Source organism: Nilaparvata lugens, chromosome 11, assembly GCF_014356525.2.
Source record: "Nilaparvata lugens isolate BPH chromosome 11, ASM1435652v1, whole genome shotgun sequence".
In the NCBI taxonomy this organism is placed as follows: Eukaryota; Metazoa; Arthropoda; class Insecta; order Hemiptera; family Delphacidae; genus Nilaparvata; species Nilaparvata lugens.
Window position 1 is genome coordinate 17,435,094 of NC_052514.1, and position 23,310 is coordinate 17,458,403.

The following is a 23,310-nucleotide window of genomic DNA, read 5'->3' on the forward strand; positions in this document are numbered from 1 at the left end:
ATGTTATTTATGTGAATTTATTACAATAGGTGAGATATGATTGGAGTAGGTTCCAGACAATGGAAATAGAACGAACCCGTGACGGTTGCAGCAGCGATTATAGTCGACCCAAGTTGGTGATTAATGACAGTCTTTTTATTTTCGACATAATCTTTTTTTTATCATCACAGCTTTATCTTACTCAGATTTCTCTTCAAATTTCTGATTAGTCGATATGCATATAAATGTGATTGTGTATTGCAGGTTGGCTGGCAGGTGAAATCAGTTATGGCTCTGTTTGAAGAGTCGCCAACCGAGGTGCTACTGACGTTAAAGAAGCGGCCCCGCCACACTAAGGTGTACGGCCAGATCTACATGAAACCCTACAGACTGCCCAGCAAGAAAAAGACGCACCGATCCTACACCAGGTGGCATGACAACGTGCCTTCGCCAAGGCCTGAGCTGCTCACCATTCCTGACTTTGAAATGCCTATACCAAAGTAAGTTGATCGATCACTTTTGGTTACATCCAATTTTGCGAATTCAATAGCTCACTAAACTCTGTGGATTAATGTTTCCCTAATTAAATGGAGGTAAACTCCCTGCTTCACAAGGTAAAGCTTCAATCTGTTTCACAAATTCAGCAACTGAATTTATATAAAAGATTCTCCTTATTTTATAAGTTAATACATTTTTATATAATGTCAGGACGCTAAGCATAATTAAATCGTAATGATTTATTCATTGAGTCCAAGCAACTAATTAATAAATAAGCTCATTGATTTGAACAATGTTATAAGATATGTTATAGAATTATTGTTCCTTCAATAACATGAAAATACAGTATTTTCTTTTTTACATGAATAGTTTCATTAACATTATACTCGAGTTTTATAAACCACAGTCATGTTTCACAACGAAACTTGAGTATTGTGTAAATTGAAATGTGTAGAAGAAGGGAGAATTTATTGTAATTTTATCTCAATAAGAACTAACATGTTTTTTTCTCCTGGAGTCAGTCTTTTAATACTGTTTATAATGAAGTAGGGAGTTGATAATGAATGTGGGACTAATACTTGGAAATTATAATAAAATTTAGGAATCTCATTATATTTTAAAAATATTATATCATGTGGTAAAGTCTTTAATGCTTAATATTATTCTAATAAATGAGATTCTGGTCATCCTGTCTGGACAAAGACATTCTGGTCCTTGTCGGATATATTTAAACCAGTTTTATAGTAATAATTTATCTATTTTAATAATTTTTCATCAGTTATCTTACAGCCTACGTACAATTACAGTTTTATTTCAAACAGCATTATTTCACAGCTTATTAATAAAACTAATATTTGTTATTTGGTTGCAAGAAATTCTCATGTTATCTTTTCACATCTTGGAATTTCAGGCTTTTTTATGATTAGCTTATTTAGGGCGAGTTTTACCAAATTCACGTTAACGCTTCGCTTAGTAATCTCCAAATTAACACTAACTGATGACTTTAACGAAAGATTAATTTCACCAACGAAAAATAATGTTACGTTACGAAACAACAGATTAGAGTGGATCAGGGTGGCAGTGCGCCGCTATGACACTTGTTTCACATTGTTAGCATGTAATTATAGACAGACTTGTCTATGTGGGGAAAATTCACAAGTATTTATATTATTTATACATGTGTACTGTATTTGTAATCATTATTAAAAAAAACCTAACCTAGAAAATCAAACTAGATTATGAAACTACAAGTTTTGTTTACCAAATTTAGTAGAGATTAGCCTACAAATTTTAGTAATTAATAATAATTATAGTGTAGTTTTTTAGTTGTATGATTTATTAAATTCAATTTAGGTTGTAGTGTTTCAATAATATTGTTCTATAGATTGTTTTTTTTTGTAAATAAGTAAAATTTTAAATTTCACAGGATGTCTCCTAGCCATTCTGTCAATGTTGTGTTGCCTAAAGCTATCAGAAGAAGAAGGGACCCAACATTCATGAACAGTGAAAGAACGCATCTTGTCAATCTTATTGAAAAATAAGTCGATTTCGTCCAAATTATTAAAATTATCAAACCTTTCTATTATCCATCTAGGTCGGCGAACAACATAATCGTCATCACTGTTACTCTTAAATGCTGCAAGTTCTTATGCTCTTCTTCTAGCATTATTTCGCATTTCCATATTGAAACAACAAATTAATCTAATAAAAATTAATTGTAAAAACCGCGAATAAATAATTAAACATAACCTCAATAAACTACTTTTAACATGACAGTAAACAGAACGCCGCCATTTTTCTCTTAACAACAGATTACAGATGTTAACTGACCAAATTTGGCCAGTTAAAACTCTTTAACGTCTCATTAGCTCTAACGGCGTGTGGTGAAATCCGATTTTGTCTATGCTTCCTCTAACGACACGTTTAGTTCCTAAACGAACACGTTTAGTTCGTTTAGTAACGGCCTAAAGGCTGTTTAGAAACCCGGCCTAAATAGTTACAAAACTATTATTTATCCTTCGTTAAAGAGAATGTGCATTTGATTATAAAATATTCAATATATTTTCAACGGTTGTATGTGTGTGTGTGTGTGTGTAGATCGGTGGTGAGCGAGGCGAAGGTGACTGTGAACGAGACGGTGATAACGGTGGGAGGAGGAGGAGGAGGCGGTGGCGTAGGAGGAGGTCGCCCCTCCTCCTCAGAGGAAGACGAGGATGAGGAGGAGGAGGGAGAAGGTGGATTGGGAGGGGGACAGGCGTCACCGACAAGTGCGCGCATCTATCTGCCGAAGCCTCGCATCCCTGTGCAACGCAGGGCCACCATCACCGGTGCTAGTCCCATCAGCAAGACGGCGCCCATTAATCTGCAACAGGTACTTGACAACAATTTATTCATTCAATCATTAATCCTTCTACTACTTCATTCATCTATTCATGTATTCATATTAATCTACTGTCTAGAATGTCTCTATCTTTATGATAATCAATGATTCTTTTCTAGATAGCTTTTCATTGCATCTTGCCTTCTAACTGTCTTGAAGTCTGATCTCAGATTCAAATTTATATATTTTCCATAAGAGTAATTATAACAAATTGTTAAAATAAATATTTTCAATTACAAAATGGCACTACCGGCAAAGAACAACTTGTGCGCCGGCACTGAGCTCGAACTACTATGATGAACATATCAAAATTCAACGTAATTTTATTAAATTATAATAAATAAAACATAAGCAATCAACTACTTATTCCATTGTGAATTAAAATAATGTCGAGTAGTTGAACATGATCAAAAATATGATAATGGGTTAAAGAAATGAGACGGGGCCGCCGAAAACAATGGATGGACAGGTAGAAGTTCTAGTGACCCTTCAGTGGTCGCCTATTGTTGTTGAATTTCGACATTTTCTTGGACTATTGTTAAGGTTTCTATTCCGAGGAATATATTGGTGGACCAGTTTGATTACTGAAAGGCACTTTCAACTGTATACCAGTGGTAGAATACAGTGATTGGATAAACACACACATTACTTTCGATGATAAGTACAAATTTAGTCAAACGTACGTGGTGTGTAAGTGAAGCCCACATCGATTTTTGGGCGTACATTTGTTTGCCGTCCTTATAAATTCTACTATACTGAATGGGGACTTGACATACACATAATACACGTATACATATGTTTGTCAAGTTGAGTTCAATTCAATCTAATAGAATTTGAAAGGACGCCAAAAAATCGATTGTGAGCAAGTTGAGTTTCATCAAATGAACTATTGGAAATAATAAAATAATATACAAGTACTTGATCACTGATTCACATTCAATAACTGCAGAAAATACAAGTAACAGATGTAAGTAAGGTGCAAAGTAATAGATAAGTTGGAGCTACCAGCTAGAATTGCCTTCAAGAAAGCACACGGGGCCACTAATGGCCACTAAAAGGGTAATGAAGCGGAATTAGAGTACAATGAAGTATGCTAGTCGAGAGTTAGAGGATGCCCCTTCTTGGAACAATAGTCCAGTTCACAGGTTACGCGGCCCCGTCTCCTTTCTTTTACCCATGATAATAAATGGAACTCCTTCCTGGGTAGATAGGTTAGACAAATACCCGTAAAATTTTAAACGTGATTAAATGCTACAAGAACCAATCAGAGAAGTATTCTTTTCAAAAAAGAAATATATATATATATATTATATATATATATATATATATTTCTTTTTTGATATATATATATATACAGGGTGTCCCAGATAAGGTGTAAACCCCGGCTACCATAGATTTTAAATGCAATTCGCAACAAAAAATGTTTAGTCAAATTTTCTCCTATCGACCTTCGTTTTCGAGATATATTGATTTTTCGATATTTTTCAAGTAGGCGTACTTCCAGTCATTAAATCGTCAATATCTCAAGAACCATTGGTCTTAAGTGAATTTTAAGGACATCGTTGAAAAGAGGACAAAATTTCACATTGATTTGAGGTATAAAACATGCCAAAGTCAATTATTGAGTAGTATTTTTTAGCGGTCAAAGTTGAAAAAGAGTGATTTTTGAAGTTTTTTTGAAAACTTCAGACACATTTTTCTCGATTTTTCTTCCAGGGTACGAAATAATTTTTATAGCGCAAAAACTTTCTTTTTTGATTATCTTTCGAATGAGACCAAATACAGGTGTCTAGCTCAAATCCTCGAATCAGAATTTCAGTTTAAATTCGATTTTCTAATTAAAAACGAGACTTATCTTGTTTGAGTGTGAATAATTGTCTACAATTTGATAGCTTTGTGTCGAGTGATTGAGGGCGTAAAAATACTTTTTCTATAGGAAATTTGGCTGAGAAATACAATGAAACTGGTTAGAAGTTCGTATCTGCAATTGTTATTGGGATACAAGTTGAAAAAAGTTCAAAGTCGAGTTAAAATCTAAACTTTTCAAACAGTTTTTTCTTGATTTTTTTTTTTCACGGTAACAATATTTTTCCGATAATGAAAAAACTTTGCCATTTTATAAACTATCGAATGAGTATAAATTTTCCAGGAAAATTTTAAAACTAGAGTGTTAAAAAATGAAAATTCTCAAGTAGAGCACCCTAAAGCCATCTTTTCGTTGTTTTAAATTCATACCATTGAGATTCAATTGAGTGAGAAGAAAAAATCAATCTGTTCATTAATCAGCTGCTCTGATAGAATAAAAAGTTTTTCCAATGCTCACCCAACAATAGAGACAATTCTCGCAATCATTGTATGAAAAGTAACCTGCTTCCAGTCAGTCGATAATGATGTCTTTCCAGTCAATAGTCAAGTTTTCCCAGTAGTATAGCACCTGAAGCTTTTGACCTTGCATAAAATTTTCTCAGGTTTATTTAAAACTTTTTGTAGTTAAAATGTTTTGTTAGTATGTTTTAAGTATTCGCTGTATTTTAAGGGTGGGGACTCTCCCCCCGTGGGGCGGTAACCCCCCCCCCGTAAGCCATAACCGGAAAATAAAAAAAAAATGACGGAATCGTATTTTACATATTATTTGAAGAAAAAAACTTTCTTACGACTTTTCCTGAAAATGCTTTCCCTTGGAGTTACAGCGGTTTGAAAATTAGAATTTTCACCCCTCAAATCCACGGTTTTCCCTTAATAAATCGAAAAGTACACGTCAGAAAATGAAGTTTAATGGCTTAAAAGAAAGCTAATTGAAACTGGAAAAAAATCAGCTTTTTTTTGCGGCTATTGGGAAAATAGTTACAGTTCATCAAAGATGGCGCTGTCACCGACAACTCTCATTTTTCACTCTTTACCCCCAATTTTCTCAGAAATGGCAATTTGTACACAAAAAATTGTAAGGACCTTTTTTTAAATATTTAAATTTGCTTCAATTTGAGACCAGTTAGAGGTCTCTAACATTCTTCAAAGGAAAGTTATGACCAAAAAAATTTTTTGAAGAAAATGGCCTGTGGAAAGCGAGGGAAATTTCCGAACTGAAAATCCAAATAGCAGGTGCTTAAACATATAATTTCACATACTCACACAAATTTTGATGTACTTGCTAAGTACACTTTTTGATCCAGACAATTTTATGTAATTCGAAACGTGCATTTTTTCAAAGAATGTTACAGTTTTCCAGAGAAAATAAGAGTGGGAAATGTATTCAGTATACAATAAAATTACACATATGTTTGCCGCCATTTCCACGAGTTTTCCGAAACTTTTTTTCCCCGTGTAGGACCCGCGTATCTTATAACATGGCTATTTTTAGCCCTAAATTAAATTTTAATTGCTCCAATTTTGTCCATAAATTTTAAGCTGAGAAGTCTTGTATTGAAAAACAAAAATACTAACGACAAGTAATTTTTTATAAATAAATTTTCAACATAAAAATTTTGTTTTTACTTCTCTTTCGTTATAAAAAAACAAGTATTTTATCTTCGGCGCCCTGCTATGATGCCGATCATAGAACGTGTTCGCTAGAGAGGAGTCTGGATTTCTATTGTTGTTGGATACTTGCACAGTAGGGTACAAAAAAATTTAAAATTTTAAAATTTTAAGGGTTGCCCTTTGACCCATAAAATTGCAGGGAAAATTAAATTTATAAAATTTTTGTTCTAATTCTTTAAGTTGCTTCCCATTAAAACAACATTCAAATAAATTTTTATGATAATTTAACGCTACATACACATTTTGCCCTTAAGGGCTGCCCTTTGGGTTTTGGATGATGGAATATATAAGTTTCAAACAGTTCAATTCATTTTTTAAATCGCTGCCCTTTTAAACACACGCAGTAAAAATTTTATTGAAATATAACGAAAGTTACCAAATGTTGCCCATAAATGTGCCCTTTTTAACCCTTACGTTGGGCTCATTTTGTATCTCACATTGGTATTTAACTAATTTTTAATATTTCAAAAAAATTTGGGCCTTTAATTAATTATTTTCGCATTTTTTTTCGAAATTTTATAACTTTTTTTATTTTACCCATTTTTACCCCTTTTTTTAACCCTTAAAGGGTTAAATTCAATTTTCCCCGCCCTGAAAACTTAGAGCGTTTTTTCTACACATCCTAACGAACAATAAATTTAAGCTATTAAAGATGTGGTAAAGAGGCTGTGGTTTTTTTTTGTTTCACTTTTCGATATTTACGGTTTCAGGTGCTATACTACAGTTGGTTCGTAACATAATAATAAACACGGACACTTGATAACTTATTGAACTTGAGTGAAAAAAAGACTTATCATACTAATAAACTAAAAAAAACTCAAATAAACTACACTCGAAAACAATACTCCAACTAAAATATAAACTTGGAAACAGAAAACAACAAAACTAAAATAGTGAATTGGAAAAATCAAACACTCATGAAAAAACTAGACTTAATAACTCAGGAACACGAACGAATACTTTTCCCTATAGAAAAAGTATTTTTACGCCCTCAATCACTCGACACAAAGCTATCAAATTGTAGACAATTATTCACACTCAAACAAGATAAGTCTTGTTTTTAATTAGAAAATCGAATTTAAACTGAAATTCTGATTCGAGGATTTGAGCTAGACACCTGTATTTGGTCAAAATGTGTCTGAAGTTTTCAAAGAAACTTCAAAAATCACTCTTTTTCAACTTTGACCGCTAAAAAATACTACTCAATAATTGACTTTGGCATGTTTTATACCTCAAATCAATGTGAAATTTTGTCCTCTTTTCAACGATGTCCTTAAAATTCACTTAAGACCAATGGTTCTTGAGATATTGACGATTTAATGACTGGAAGTACGCCTACTTGAAAAATATCGAAAAATCAATATATCTCGAAAACGAAGGTCGATAGGAGAAAATTTGACTAAACATTTTTTGTTGCGAATTGCATTTAAAATCTATGGTAGCCGGGGTTTACACCTTATCTGGGACACCCTGTATATATATATATATATGTTGCTCTTCAACATAGTTCTTGATAGAGTAATGGAAGAATGGGAAAAGAAACTGAAGGAGGTGAACCACTGGAAGCCAATCTCGCTGGGAACCAAGAAAAATAATCTTCAAATTCCATACTTAGCTTTTGCAGACGACCTTGCTATAATGTCAGATTCATTGGAAAGTGCAATAAAACAAATAGAAATTTTAAAAGAATGTGCTGAACAAGTAGGCTTACAAATATCATTTGAAAAAACTGTTTTCACAACATCAAATATAGAAGTTACTAAATTACAAACAAAATATGGAACAATTAAGAAGGTACCATACTTTAAATATCTTGGGGAAATTATATCAGAAAAACATGCACAAAATGAAAGGATACAGAAAGCTCGTAAAGGCCTAGGGCTAGTGCAATATATTTATAATAAGAGATGTATGTCTATCAATACCAAAATCAAACATTATAACGCAGTAATCAAGCCAACAATGTTGTATGCCAGCGAGACCCTAACACTTAGCAGAAAAACAGATACTGAAAATTTGAAAAAAGAAGAAAGGAAGATAATTAGAAAAATACTTGGACCAAGAAAGACCGAAGATGGTTATAGACTACAGAAAACAGCCAAAGTTGAAGAATACTCTAACATAGAAGCAGACATCAGGAAAAGGCGCCTTAAATTTTATGGTCACATAATGAGGCTTCCAGATCACAGACTTACAAAAAGAATAGTAACATATGTAGCAACCCTTAGTAATGGAGGTGCATGGATGAAAAACGTCAAGAAGGACTTAATACTTGCTAACATTAACAATGATGAAATATACAACAGGAACAGTTTCAGAGAAAAGGTTGAAAAATGGGAAGTTAAACCAGAGATGACTGTGCCAAGAGTGGGAACAAAATGGAGTGAAGCAAGGAAAGCGGAGTTCTCACTGAAAATGAAAAACTGGTGGATTGATAAAAAGAACAAGAAAAACAAAAAATGAACCAAATTTTGCTCAGCGTCTTCCATCTGGGAGCTTGACGGCTAATAATAATAATAATAATAATAATAATAATATATATATATATATATGATTATCGTGGCATTTAATGAATGATTAAAATTGAATAGGCTTTTGTGCGACCGGGCCATAAAGTTCAAACTGTGCTTTTCTGGGAGTACCTTTTTCAATATAAATATAATCTTCACATTCTACTATACATATGATTAATGAACCATGCAATATCGTGAAATAAGATTCATGATATTTAAAGATAAAGTTTCATCGACTCATTTTATCAAAATTCAAATAAATATGGCATATTGTAACTAAATTCAAGTAAATATTGAGCTGTAATAAATTCAACCAATTTCCAGTTTAAATTCTGGTAAATATTGAGTTGAATTGTAATAAATTCAACCAATTTCTTATTCTAGAACATGGAATATTAATAATTGGGTTGTTTTTCAGTTTTGGCAAGAACTGAAGCTGGAACGTGAGTGGCGCGACGCGACGCAGCCGAGCAGAGAAAAGAGTGGCGTCGATGAGAGTGGTGCGCATGCGCCGTTGTCGCCTCGACGCAAATACAGCAGCTTCGACAGCCTCAAGGCTAAACCGGACCTGGTCAGCTCGTGTCGTCCCGAAGCTGTCTTCCGGCGAAAACGGTCGACGGACAGTGTCTACGATGACGTATTCAGAACGGTCGAGAATTCGCCCAGAAACAAATCAACCGACAGTGACGATGTGTTCAGAACCCCCGACAGCAAGAAATCCAGCGAGAGTGATGATGTATTCGACAGTAAAAAGCTGTTAGAGGATGTCACCGATGACGATTATCGACCCACTTCGCTTCGGGAGAAGATAGAAATGTTCTCAAAGGTCTCCGAAGTGTTTGTGGAGGCCGACAAAGCGAGAAGTTTGTCGGCTGGTGGCGATAAGACTCCCAAACCAAAAGTGCCTGCAAGAACGTTCCGGCTTTCGCCCGAAAAGGTGGCGGTTGTGCCTCAGGTGACCGCCCGCACTGTCAAGCTGGACCAGGAAACGGACGATGCCAAGAAAGAGAGAGGACGCCTCGACAAGAGTCACAGCACTCCCGCCTATGATTTCTCAGCTGACCAACAGGCTCGGCCGGTCACTGAAATTGTGGGCAACCGGTTGTTTGTGCCTAAGCTGGTGAGGAGTGATGCTGAGGCTCAAGACCCCGACGAACAGAAGGAAGACAACGTTGTCATAACTATCGATCCTCCACCAATAACCCTACCCGTAGCTCCCCTCCCCCCGGCCAGAACCCACATCAAGGCTGTAGAAGAGAAACAGGTGCACGGACAAATCGTGGAAACAATCAACCAGCTGCATCTGTTGAGGCTGCATGACGAGGCCGATGAAACAAGTCGACTGAAGGAGAAGGACTGTGACGAGGATGACCTTGCCAAGACTGAACGAATCGGCAAGCTCCTCGAAACAATCAGCACCTCTCTGATCGAGCACCGACTGAAAGAGGACCAAGGAGGTGCTGATTTATCAAAAACCATATCCCAGGTCTGTCGTGATGATTTGTATGCGCCCTCACCCAGTGAACGTGTGATACCAGTTCCACCGCGAAGGATACTCCCCGATGTAACAGTTACAACAGCCGACGATCGGTCCAATGAAATAGTAACGGATTACAGCAGCTCCACAATGGAACGGTTGCCGAAGAGTAGCCACAGTTCGGAGACTGTAACGGATTACAGCAGCTCCACAATGGAACGGTTACCAAAGAGCAGTCACAGCTCTGAGACTGACACCGCTTCTCTGCCGCCGAAAATGCCCGAACGGAAACCGGTGACTAATATCGAGTTTGCAGTAACTGCTCCGGCTACTTTTCCGCGACATAAGACAGGTGACGGTCGTCGGCCGGCTGCTCCCCCTGAGCCTCCCCCGCGCCCAGCCCCCCCTCGGCCCACCTACCACCGCACAGTGACAGCTGCCGCTCGCTCCTCCGTCGCCACTCGCAGTCCCAAGGCCCTGCGCAAGAAGAATCCTCTTCTCGCCAGTGAGTATTCACTTTCACTACATCTAATTCATAACAGATTGGATTACATTGCTTTTTCAAAATGCGACTTTTCTGTCGAAATACGTCAATTTTTAGTGTAATATTTTGCCAGAACAATTAACGGTTGTGATTTTTTTTCTCCTTGTGAGTAAACTATTCACTTTCATCGTATTTTATGATCGTTGATATGTATTTATATGATTGTTTCCTTCGATATGTCTTATATTTTTAGTTTTTTTGAAATGGTGTTTTGACTCCATTGAGAGACGAGTTCAGAAGCGTTACTTAAACCTTTTTTTCGAAAGTTTCACAGAAACCATCGATTAATAGGTTGTGGAGATTCCATTCTATCAATTAGTCGTGATTGTGTATTCACAAGAAGGCAACAGAATTGAATAGTTTTGCAACATATCATTTTTCAACAGTTTTTATTAATGTTTTCTATTCACTTTCTTTGCTGTTAGAGCTCACTGATTTGATATGTTTTATTAAACACTTGAACCACCCTTTACTTGTTTTTTGAAATCTCTAATATTCATAGAGGCATTATGCTATTGTTTTATGAATACTATTCAGCATCTACTACTACTATAGAGTATGTACTCCACATAAATTATTTGAGTTCTATTCGTTTTTATTTCAAGGTAAATGAGCAAAACTGAGCAGTGCATAAAATAAAAAAAAATTTAGTACGTTAGTTGAGTTTGAAGAATAAAAATGCCTCTACAATATCCATTCTTTTCCTTTTTAATCCACATCAGTTTTCAGGGTTCCCTACCTGCCCGTTACTCTTATAGGTGATACTATAATAGTGTACTAAGAGCTTTATTACTTTGTTATCAGTAATATCTCATTCTTCATCGAACAAAATCGTTCTAAAAATGTATTTCATTCTTCACCGAACAAAATCGTTCAAAAAATGTATTAATAATTGAAATACAGTATCCATATAAAATATTTCTATTTTGTACCAAACAATGTAACATCTTAAATCTGGGTAGATAAAAAGCCCTAACAGAAATAGTAATAGGTCTAAAAATAAAGTAATTGGCTAATATCGCCAAGCAGATAATAAACATGATTAGATAGCATCAGCTTGTTCTGGCTAAATGGTACAAGAACCTAAAAGGGATTTGAAGGAAGTTTACTACTCATAAATAGATTATTTATAAAATATTTGAAGGTTGAGGTTATGTAGAAGTATTCACGGATCGGTGACCTAGAGATCGATCAAACCGAAGAACGTAGAATCTGACCAAAACCCCTTGGCAGAGCTTTATTGCATTCGGATGGTGTGCAATGTGAAAAAACACCCGTCCACGTGGCTAATTATTAAGTAGCATGGAATTAATATTAATATATAGAATATTAACTAGCATGCAAAGGGCATAAATAAAAAACCAAATAAAAATAATTTAATGTATTCAGGAAATAAGAGTTACCAGGCGCATGAATACCTAATAAAAATTTGCATGCACCAATAGTAAAACGGCAGTTAATGGGCGGCAACTGTAGGCCAATTTAAAAATATTTATATATATTTATATAAGTGTAGTAGATTTTGTGTAAAAATTTGTGTAACCTATGTTATCAATATGGCTCGAATGCAAAGAAATTATTAATCATATAATCTAAGCAATATTTTAGCATTTTTTTGTAAGATCTATTTGAATTTAATGGCGGAAGATTGAGATATTTAAATTTTATGCTAATTTGAAAGTCGGAAAGAGGATCTGTAAAACTTGAAAAGGAAGAACCAGCACTCGCCAGCCAGATGCCACCATAAGAGGACCCCAAATATTTTAGAGCGAAGTACCTTATTAATAATTTTGTAAAAAATTAAAGTTAAAGTAAATTATTAAATTTCTTAAAAGACTTCGTGATGCTATTGTGAAGCAGAAGTCATTTTTCATTTTTATTAAATTTATAACCCCCTGGAGGAGACGATTCCGGCTACCATATTCCCGGACCGCATGGAGTTGGATCGACATCGGCGGCTTACAAGAAGATTTTCGACACGTGAGTGATTAAATTTGAATTTAGTGATGGGCGCCCTAGTGCTTCGAAATAATCTGATGATCAAAGCTAGCTCGCCGAAAGGGTTATTATAAATTAAGAAATTAATAAGAGTAATACTTGCGCAAGTAAAAATTAGTATTAAAGGTATTTAATTGAAAGAAAAATATATAGATCAATATTTTAGAAATTTCTATTTAATCAAAGAAGTACGAAATCTAGGCTATCAAACGTATGCATACAATATTTAATTTTGCAATACAATTTGCGATAATTTATCATAGTTCTAATTCACTAGATGAAAGGCTCTACCTATTCCGTCAGGTGCCGAATCTTGCACCCTGAGATAAAAATATATATGCGATACAAATAAATCTACTAAATACTAGAGATTTTAATATATAAATATATATTTGGATTATTAGTGGCTAATTTATCAAGCTGATCTTAGAGCACATATTTTTGATTGAATTATCCAAGCAGACAAGTATTAGCAAGTACATGTCACAGCTACATGCCAAAGAATGCATATGATTTCAAGATAAAGGCACATGGTAATGATTCGTGCCATAAATCTAGAATATAAAGTTAGCCTGTGATATTTTTATTGATTTCAAATATTGTTCTATTTTTATATTATATTTTTTATCGCTCTATATATATATATTTTTTGCCTCGATTGATCTTTGCATTATTTGTGTAATATATGTGTGAAATTTTCATGGTGTGCAATTTATTTTATATTCCTCATCTCTATAGTATAAGTATATATATATATATATATATTTATTATTTATTGAATTACAAGAGTTATTGAAGAAGCCCATATCTAGGCCTATCAAGATTTTTTAAGACTGAATACTATTAGAAAACCACGCCCTAATTATATTAAATCTCATGCTTTACCGACTGATGCCAAGCAGGAGGCTAATCGTTATTTTAATAGAAAGAATAACGTGACAGAAAGACATGGCGCCCAACGTGGGGCCACGGATACGACAGAAAGACATGTCGTACCAACGTGGGACTGATGATGAGAGCCAAGCTCATTGAATAATTATTTGAAATTAAGTCAATAACCATATTGAAAATTATAGATAACTTATACGAGTTGTGAGGAAAACTGGCGAAGGGAAATTTGTATTACTTTTTGGGGAAACAAGAGCTTTAAATAGAGAGAAATTATATGTTTTAAAGAAAATTTTATATTATTATTATTGTAGAAAATATATTTTATAGAGAGAGCTATTATATTTTATGGGCCTAAACTGCTAGTCAGAAATCAATGAATAGTATTATTATATTATAAGAGCTTAAGTAATAAATAGGTTACCTGGCTTGTAATGTCCATAGGCCTATCCTCATTTGTGTCCTTATTAATGCCTTGTTGGCCAAAACTTTCACTTTTTTAACAAACACTTGACACTTAATCCATTTTTAAAATATGAGTCTCTTTTCGTCCACGCAAAGTAAGGTAGCAGACACACTGCAGACGGCGATAGTAGCGGAGATCGACGCTGAGGGGGGCGCGATGGAGTCCAACGCCCAGATATCTTCAATCACCGCCAAGAATCCTGTGAACAGTAATAAACCGTTAAATGTCTCCCAAGAAGCAATAAGGAGGGTTATAGTAGAGGGGATGATCAAGTCATTTTCTAATAGTTTAGAAAAAACAATGACCACAGTAATGAAGAACTTAAAGGCGGAAATGAAGGAAATGCGGGAATCACTGAAGGATACATCGGTAAGAATGGGTAAGGAGACTGCGGAAAGAATAGATAACCTACCAGCACAAAACACTTCACAAATTCATGAAATAGCTACAAACAGGAACAATAGTCAACTTATTCCATAAATAAACAACAGAATAGTAAATCTACACAAATAGCTCACCTAAATTCTGATATAAATCAAAACAAAGTACAACTTAATTCATTGGAGACAGCCGTTGGAGAACAGCAATTATTTTCATCTGAATTAAATGCCGAAGTAGTAGATAATGAAACAGAAGCTTCTAGTCATTGGAAACAGGCCCAAGAGAAGTTAATACAACTTGAAAATCAAATACATCAATTTCCGCACGAGAATATAGAGCCTACTCCCATAGCAACGTTTGATTCACTACACAGTTTCAATGAATTAGGCCGTTTTGACAATACAGACCGCTATCTCCAACCTAAAGAATTTATAGATCAGATAAAACTAGTTCAATCATTAACACCCACCTCTTGGAATTTTTGGCGTCTTCGATTATCCAGTTTGTTAAGCGGTGAACCTCTGATATTCTTCCAGATCCATAATCACGAATTCAGGACGTTAGACGAGTTCAGTGCAGCTTTCCTGGAACAATATTGGAGTAAAAATAGACAAATGGATGCACTAGCCAATATCATTGCTTGTGAGTTTAATTCTAGGACAGACGACACATCCATCAATTTTGTTAATACCCTTAAACTGAAAAATGCTCAATTAGATGAGCCAATGTGTGATTCAGTTTTAGCAAATATAATCGTAAAAAAGCTACCTTTCCAAGTCAGAACAGCATTGGGTACACAGCCAATAACTAGTTGCAAACAGCTGATAGATTATTTATACAATATACAATCTATGATGGCAATATCAAATCACAGGTCAGATCAAATGTATGCACAGAATCAACCTAATTCAAAAATTAATCAGTACACCAGCCAAGCCTATGAATCAGTACCATATGATTGCTCACGACATACTCCTCAATTTGAACACCGAAATGATCATAAACACAATAACAGCTGGAATAATAGAAGTTTTCAGAATCGTCAAACAAACCATTATCCACAGCAAACCTATGAAAGAAAGTATTATTATGGCCGTGATCGATTTAACACAAATAATGATAACACTCAGAATAATTACGACAAAAATTACAAACCGCCACCTCATCAAATTAGTACAACTTATACATTAGCGCATGCAACAGGAATAAATCAACAAAAAACATGGAACCCAGCACCCAACGACCCGCCACCAGATATACAGAAAACTACATCTAAACAATTATGTCTACATGATAACCCGATACAACCACACAAGCTCAGAAAAAATAGATAGAGAAAATAAAGATACTACAGCCTCATATACCACCTTTGTGAACGGTTTACCGAAAATATTAGAAAAACAGATGTTAATACAAGATAAATCACCACCAAAAACCGCCGCTCAACATGTAATTAAAACAGCCCGAAAACATCAACCCTCTTGAGCCTTATATTCCCCGCCGACGATCCATCACCGCAGGTAGAGCAGCCCGCACATCAAGAGACCGCCACCATACTACCCGCTTTGAAAGTCACACTCGCGCATCAAGAGACCGCCACCGCACCCATGCATCATTCGACCCCACCAAGGCACCCCAATGAACCCAGGATAGAGGACCAAGAGGATGACACCAGGCAGGACGGAATACCGGATGAAAGGAGCATGCACCGCAAGGCCCGGAGACGCAAGCGCCCGAGGACACCGGACGGCCGACATCAGGACGAGGAGGACGGCATTCGGGAGAACATGCATCGCAAGGCCCGGAGGCGGAAAAAGCGAAGGAGGAACCGCGCGCGCCGATGGAAGCCGCATGCACGGTTCAAACGCCCGAAGAGAACACCGGACCGACACCGAGGAGGACAGGAGCGGACCGACGGCGTGCATCCGCGGCACATACGCTTCAAGAGAGCCAATCAGCGATGTGACCGGAATAATGGATCGAATGAATGGATTAAAACCGGAGCTACTAAAAGGACTACTATGGATTCATGCATGGGCAACAACGAAATGGACTACTTATTGAGATTGATGAAAGATAAACGGTGTCTAGGAAGAGTGAAAGAAATAAGGAATAATGTAAATAAAATGGAAGTACCTGGCTATATGATTAGAGGTTATACTATTAAGGAGATAATAAAGGTTCTGATATATTATATACTATTTGTTATGATGGCTGTGATATTAATAAAAGACTGTGTTGTAGATATGAGGGGAAAATATTGTATTGTTGGTATTGAAAGAATCTAGTATTGATGAATGGAAAGTTAATATTATAAAAATAGTTATTGTTGTGAGCCTACTAATTTATAATGAACCAAGATCAAGAATATTAAATGATAATGAAAGGAAGGATGAGTTAAGAGTACAGATTTATTGGAAAAAGAATGGATTAAAAGAAATTATCATAAATGAAGCTTGGAATTATTTAAAGGAATACACCAGATACAAGGGCTTTAAATTTATGATGAAGATAAATTATCAATTAGGACAGCCTCAACAATCACCAACAGATAGCAGATAACCTAACTGGCCTACAGCAACATCTACAAACAGAATGCAAGAAGATGCAAGTAAAATCACAACATTTTCTACATGCTATATCGTCAAATTGGAAATAAATATGATAAGAAATCAAGGAAAACATTATTATCAAACCGATTACTAACCTTCCTTAATAAATTTAATCTTGGCATAGGACCGCGTGGCAACAATCCAATGTTTTAATTCCTTCCAACCGTTAGAAGCCTGCAATAAGAAAAAGAATAATTTTTAAATATGTAATTAAATTATATACATCAGATAAAAAAGGACACAAGCGGGGATAATAAAATTAAAATTTGTTAATTACCTTTTTAAGAGAAAAAATTGAGCAGTTAGGTTAGTTATGAAAGTCGATAGCAAATTCTGATGTAACATGTAACACTATGAATTGTAGAACAGCGACCAGCTGACCAAAGCCACCCAAATCAAATGAATGTAATGTCTGTTGAACATATGTTTATAAAAAGAAGTACTGTACCCAAAGAGTTATTTATTATTGTTATTTATTATATTTATTAATGTCGATATATTTATTTATATGTTTTTATATTTATTACTTTTATTATGCCACGTTTGTTACCTGAAAAGACTTAAAGTGAATACCAGTTACCAAAACCAAAGAGCCATTAGCAAAAGAAAGTATTGTACCTGATGTATAGAAATTATTTATATTAAGACCTAAGAAATACTATAAGATATAAGCCCAGAAGTTTATGAATCGAAATTATTGTCTAAAAGGAATCATTTATGAGAATTATGAAATGTGTGTAGTTAAGTTGGCGGCCCTGCAAGCGGCGAATTTAAAAATTACTGTGTTGTAAATGTTGTCAGGAGGAGTGCGTTTAGAAGTTTATATTTATGATATTTTTATGTGTGTTGAGGAGGAGAATTTGTTATTGTATTTGATAAAGGTATAAAGGAGATGCAGCAAATATGTCTGCAAACTGTGATAGAAGTAATGAGAGTATAATTTATAAATAAAGTATAATGTATATCGATGTATTGAAGGGTGGGTTTTCATTAAAAACATTGTGATTCTCAAATATTTTGAATTCAAACCCAGGGGCGCGTGTAACATCTTAAATCTGGGTAGATAAAAAGCCCTAACAGAAATAGTAATAGGTCTAAAAATAAAGTAATTGGCTAATATCGCCAAGCAGATAATAAACATGATTAGATAGCATCAGCTTGTTCTGGCTAAATGGTACAAGAACCTAAAAGGATTTGAAGGAAGTTTACTACTCATAAATAGATTATTTATAAAATATTTGAAGATTGAGGTTATGTAGAAGTATTCACGGATCGGTGACCTAGAGATCGATCAAACCGAAGAACGTAGAATCTGACCAAAACCCCTTGGCAGAGCTTTATTGCATTCGGATGGTGTGCAATGTGAAAAAACACCCGTCCACGTGGCTAATTATTAGGTAGCATGGAATTAATATTAATATATAGAATATTAACTAGCATGCAAAGGGCATAAATAAAAAACCAAATAAAAATAATTTAATGTATTCAGGAAATAAGAGTTACCAGGCGCATGAATACCTAATAAAATTTGCATGCACCAATAGTAAAACGGCAGTTAATGGGCGGCAACTGTAGGCCAATTTAAAAATATTATATATATTTATATAAGTGTAGTAGATTTTGTGTAAAAATTTGTGTAACCTATGTTATCAATATGGCTCGAATGCAAAGAAATTATTAATCATATAATCTAAGCAATATTTTAGCATTTTTTGTAAGATCTATTTGAATTTAATGGCGGAAGATTGAGATATTTAAATTTTATGCTAATTTGAAAGTCGGAAAGAGGATCTGTAAAACTTGAAAAGGAAGAACCAGCACTCGCCAGCCAGATGCCACCATAAGAGGACCCCAAATATTTTAGAGCGAAGTACCTTATTAATAATTTTGTAAAAAATTAAAGTTAAAGTAAATTATTAAATTTCTTAAAAGACTTCGTGATGCTATTGTGAAGCAGAAGTCATTTTTCATTTTTATTAAATTTATAACCCCTGGAGGAGACGATTCCGGCTACCATATTCCCGGACCGCATGGAGTTGGATCGACATCGGCGGCTTACAAGAAGATTTTCGACACGTGAGTGATTAAATTTGAATTTAGTGATGGGCGCCCTAGTGCTTCGAAATAATCTGATGATCAAAGCTAGCTCGCCGAAAGGGTTATTATAAATTAAGAAATTAATAAGAGTAATACTTGCGCAAGTAAAAATTAGTATTAAAGGTATTTAATTGAAAGAAAAATATATAGATCAATATTTTAGAAATTTCTATTTAATCAAAGAAGTACGAAATCTAGGCTATCAAACGTATGCATACAATATTTAATTTTGCAATACAATTTGCGATAATTTATCATAGTTCTAATTCACTAGATGAAAGGCTCTACCTATTCCGTCAGGTGCCGAATCTTGCACCCTGAGATAAAAATATATATGCGATACAAATAAATCTACTAAATACTAGAGATTTTAATATATAAATATATATTTGGATTATTAGTGGCTAATTTATCAAGCTGATCTTAGAGCACATATTTTTGATTGAATTATCCAAGCAGACAAGTATTAGCAAGTACATGTCACAGCTACATGCCAAAGAATGCATATGATTTCAAGATAAAGGCACATGGTAATGATTCGTGCCATAAATCTAGAATATAAAGTTAGCCTGTGATATTTTTATTGATTTCAAATATTGTTCTATTTTTTATATTATATTTTTTATCGCTCTATATATATATATTTTTTTGCCTCGATTGATCTTTGCATTATTTGTGTAATATATGTGTGAAATTTTCATGGTGTGCAATTTATTTTATATTCCTCATCTCTATAGTATAAGTATATATATATATATATATTTATTATTTATTGAATTACAAGAGTTATTGAAGAAGCCCATATCTAGGCCTATCAAGATTTTTTAAGACTGAATACTATTAGAAAACCACGCCCTAATTATATTAAATCTCATGCTTTACCGACTGATGCCAAGCAGGAGGCTAATCGTTATTTTAATAGAAAGAATAACGTGACAACAACCAAACTAAAGTCGATTCCAGTAAAATCGATTAAAGCATTTTCAATTTTATAATATTGAATTGATATTTTTCAGAAATGAGAAATGTGTCAGTGGCTGATGTGTCTGTTGGCTGCGAGTGCCAGGGCTGGCTGCAGCAGCGGTGTCGCAAAGGCTCGGGTCAATGGAACACCGGTTGGTTTGTCATCAAGGGAACAACGTTCTATGGATTCAGGACCAAAGAGGTAACCTCACATATCCTGCTTCTATATCGTTAATTGTGATGGATATCACTGATTTAAGAATTACTGTATTCAATGGAGAGGGAGGGTATCAATTTATCGAAATCGCAGTGCCTATTTCGACTATTTCTTGAGACATTGATACCAGTGAGAAGTTGAGCCGTTTAGTTATTAGTTGAGTCTAATGGCATCATGTTTTCATTGCAGTCAGCTATAACGTTGCACGCTAGTCAGGGGCTACTAAGAATGGGTTGAGGATATTTCAGTTGAAGGTTAGGTTAGGGAAAGATTGGAGGTTAGGTCTCTGCTTTTAAATGATAATATTAGGATGGTATTAACCAGAGGTTTATGATAATTTCACAATAATTGAATATATGATACTGTATCCTCTGGACTTTTTGAACCGGAACTTGTCTAACTGAAAACTGGACGTACTGAATTTGCCCAGTCTTGATCAACTGAGATCTCGATGGAGTGGATGTCACCCTCACATCGTATTTTAAGTTTAGTAATAGTTATTGATATCAGCGATTTAAGAGTTTATTGTTTAGTGTTTTTGAAGGGACGGATTCAAGGATCCAAAGGTTCAAAGAACCCCACACGTCAACCGAAGCTTATTGTGTTCTCAAGTAGTATGTTAGTTAGGCAAACCAATACCTATGTCCTTTACAAAAACCAGGAGTTTTCCCTATTCTAACATTCCATTCATCACCTAGTTGCAATCCTTGTCGCAATCCAGTGTGATATGCTTGGCAGTCTTTTCAGACTGATAAGTCATCGTGACCTACTTAAGTTCCACTCCTGGCCTTCTTTGTAGGTCCTTCCGCTGAGGATGGGCGACCAAGTTTCCTCTAGGGCGCCCGGCCAACCTTGACTCAGCCTCTTGACTCACATTTGTGCCTGGTTTTTCGCTGGTCTCTTGGGTGTGCCATCACTGGTCTCTTGGGTTTTTTCTTGTTGCTCCTCCAAAACTTTGCAGGGTCAAAAGCCTCACCTCTCCCAAGAAGCTTTGCCTAAATGGCCGCCCTTCTTTGAGCAGTGGTGAGTTTTGGCCTCTCCACTCACAAACTCGTGACCTATGTGAGTTCCACTTTTGGCCTTTTTGTAGGTCCTTCCGCTGAGAGAGGGGACACCAAACTGCCTCTAGGGCGCCCGGCGCCTTGTCACCCTCGACTCAGCCTCTCGACCACATTTGTGCCTGGAGTTTCACCCATCTCTGGTCTCTTGGGTTTTTCTTTTTGCCCCTCCGAAACTGCCCTGATGGGACAGATCCCGTGGGTCTGAAGGCAAGGTAACTTCTGGAGTTACCTTGAGGTCCATTTTAGTCGCCTCCTACGGCATGCATGGATACTGTGGGTGAATTCTGGTTTTCAACACATTCTTGAGTACGATGATCGACTCAAAGCTCCCCCAACCCACAGGGGGCAATTTAAGAGTTACTGAATTCAATGGAGAGACCTACGATTCAAATTTTGATAACAATGGTCATCATGGAATCAATTCAATGATTAATTACTGTGTTTAATGTGTAGCAGGAAGAAGAGAACGGAAAACATCCATTATTTGTTGAAAATGAATTCGACTTTCAAAGAAAATCATCAAATAGACAATTTTGAGATTATTTAACCTCTAGATTGTCCCTATGGAATGCTTTTCTATGAGGAAATAAGATTTCAGTTGGTGGTTAGAGTAGAATTACCTTGTCGAGTCATTGAACAAAACAACGTTGACAATGCAACAGATATTTTCATTGAATCGGTACAAAACATAATTGTCGAAAAATCACATGAAGTAAAAGTTTCATCTAGAAATACTCAACTCAAACCATGGATAACTGCTGGACTGGTAAATTCTATTCGACATCGTGATAAACTCAGAAAAAAACTCAATAGACAACCATTTAACTATCTCCTTAAAAAAGAGTTTACTCAATATAGAAATATGCTACATTCAGCGATCAAGCGAGCCAAGTATAACTATTACAAAAACAAAGTTGAAGAAGCGACTGGTAACCCTAGAAACTTTTGGTCGGTTATAAACGAAATCTCAGGTCGTATAGATAATAGTCAATCATTCCCCGTTAGTGCATTCTCCCGCCCTGGTGAAGTAATCGACTCTCAAAAAACTAAAGAAATTGCCAACCAATTTAATCAATATTTTGCCACAGTTGGGACAAACCTAGCAAGCTCTATAATAACCCAGGATGCACCAGTAGTGAGAGATGATGAACATGCTGTGGACTCTGAATTTCAGCTGCAACCGGTCTCGAGGCAGGAATTGGGGGAGGTGGTGAAGAGTTTGAAAGGGCGATAAGCTCCAGGTTGTGATGGAATCCCTACTAGAGTGATTAAAAACAATATTGACATATTAATACATCCTATCCTACATATAGTCAATTTAAGCATTCTGGTTGGACACTTTCCTTGCGCTCTCAAAACAGCCAGAGTAATACCTATTTATAAATCAGGCCCCAAAGGCATATTCTCCAATTACAGACCTATTTCTTTGTTGGCAACATTATCTAAAATAATCGAAAAGTGTATAAAAATACAACTGACTAAGTATTTAAACGAGTACAATCTCATCTCCAACTCACAGTATGGTTTTCAAAAGTCCAAATATACTCTTTTCAATATGTCTAGGGCTATCTCAAGTAGTATTAAATCAAGAAGAAAAGTGCTGATAGCCTTTTTGGACTTGGCAAAAGCCTTTGATACAGTTGACAGGAGAATTCTAATAAAAACTTGAATCATTGGGGATAAAAAATATCTCTCCAAT

At 35.4% G+C, this 23,310-nt stretch overlaps 1 protein-coding gene across 4 annotated transcripts in view; it reads left to right on the plus strand.

Annotated features, from left to right (window-relative positions):
• Positions 1-23,310, plus strand: part of LOC111050039 — an 89,723-nt gene that overhangs the window by 16,037 nt on the left and 50,376 nt on the right. For all 4 annotated transcript variants that reach the window (XM_039437705.1, XM_039437707.1, XM_039437706.1 and 1 more), the window contains exons 6-9: positions 244-479; positions 2,575-2,848; positions 9,326-10,889; positions 20,387-20,535. In XM_039437705.1, the coding sequence (XP_039293639.1) occupies positions 244-479; positions 2,575-2,848; positions 9,326-10,889; positions 20,387-20,535 (2,223 nt within the window). The remainder of the gene's footprint in view (positions 1-243; positions 480-2,574; positions 2,849-9,325; positions 10,890-20,386; positions 20,536-23,310) is intronic.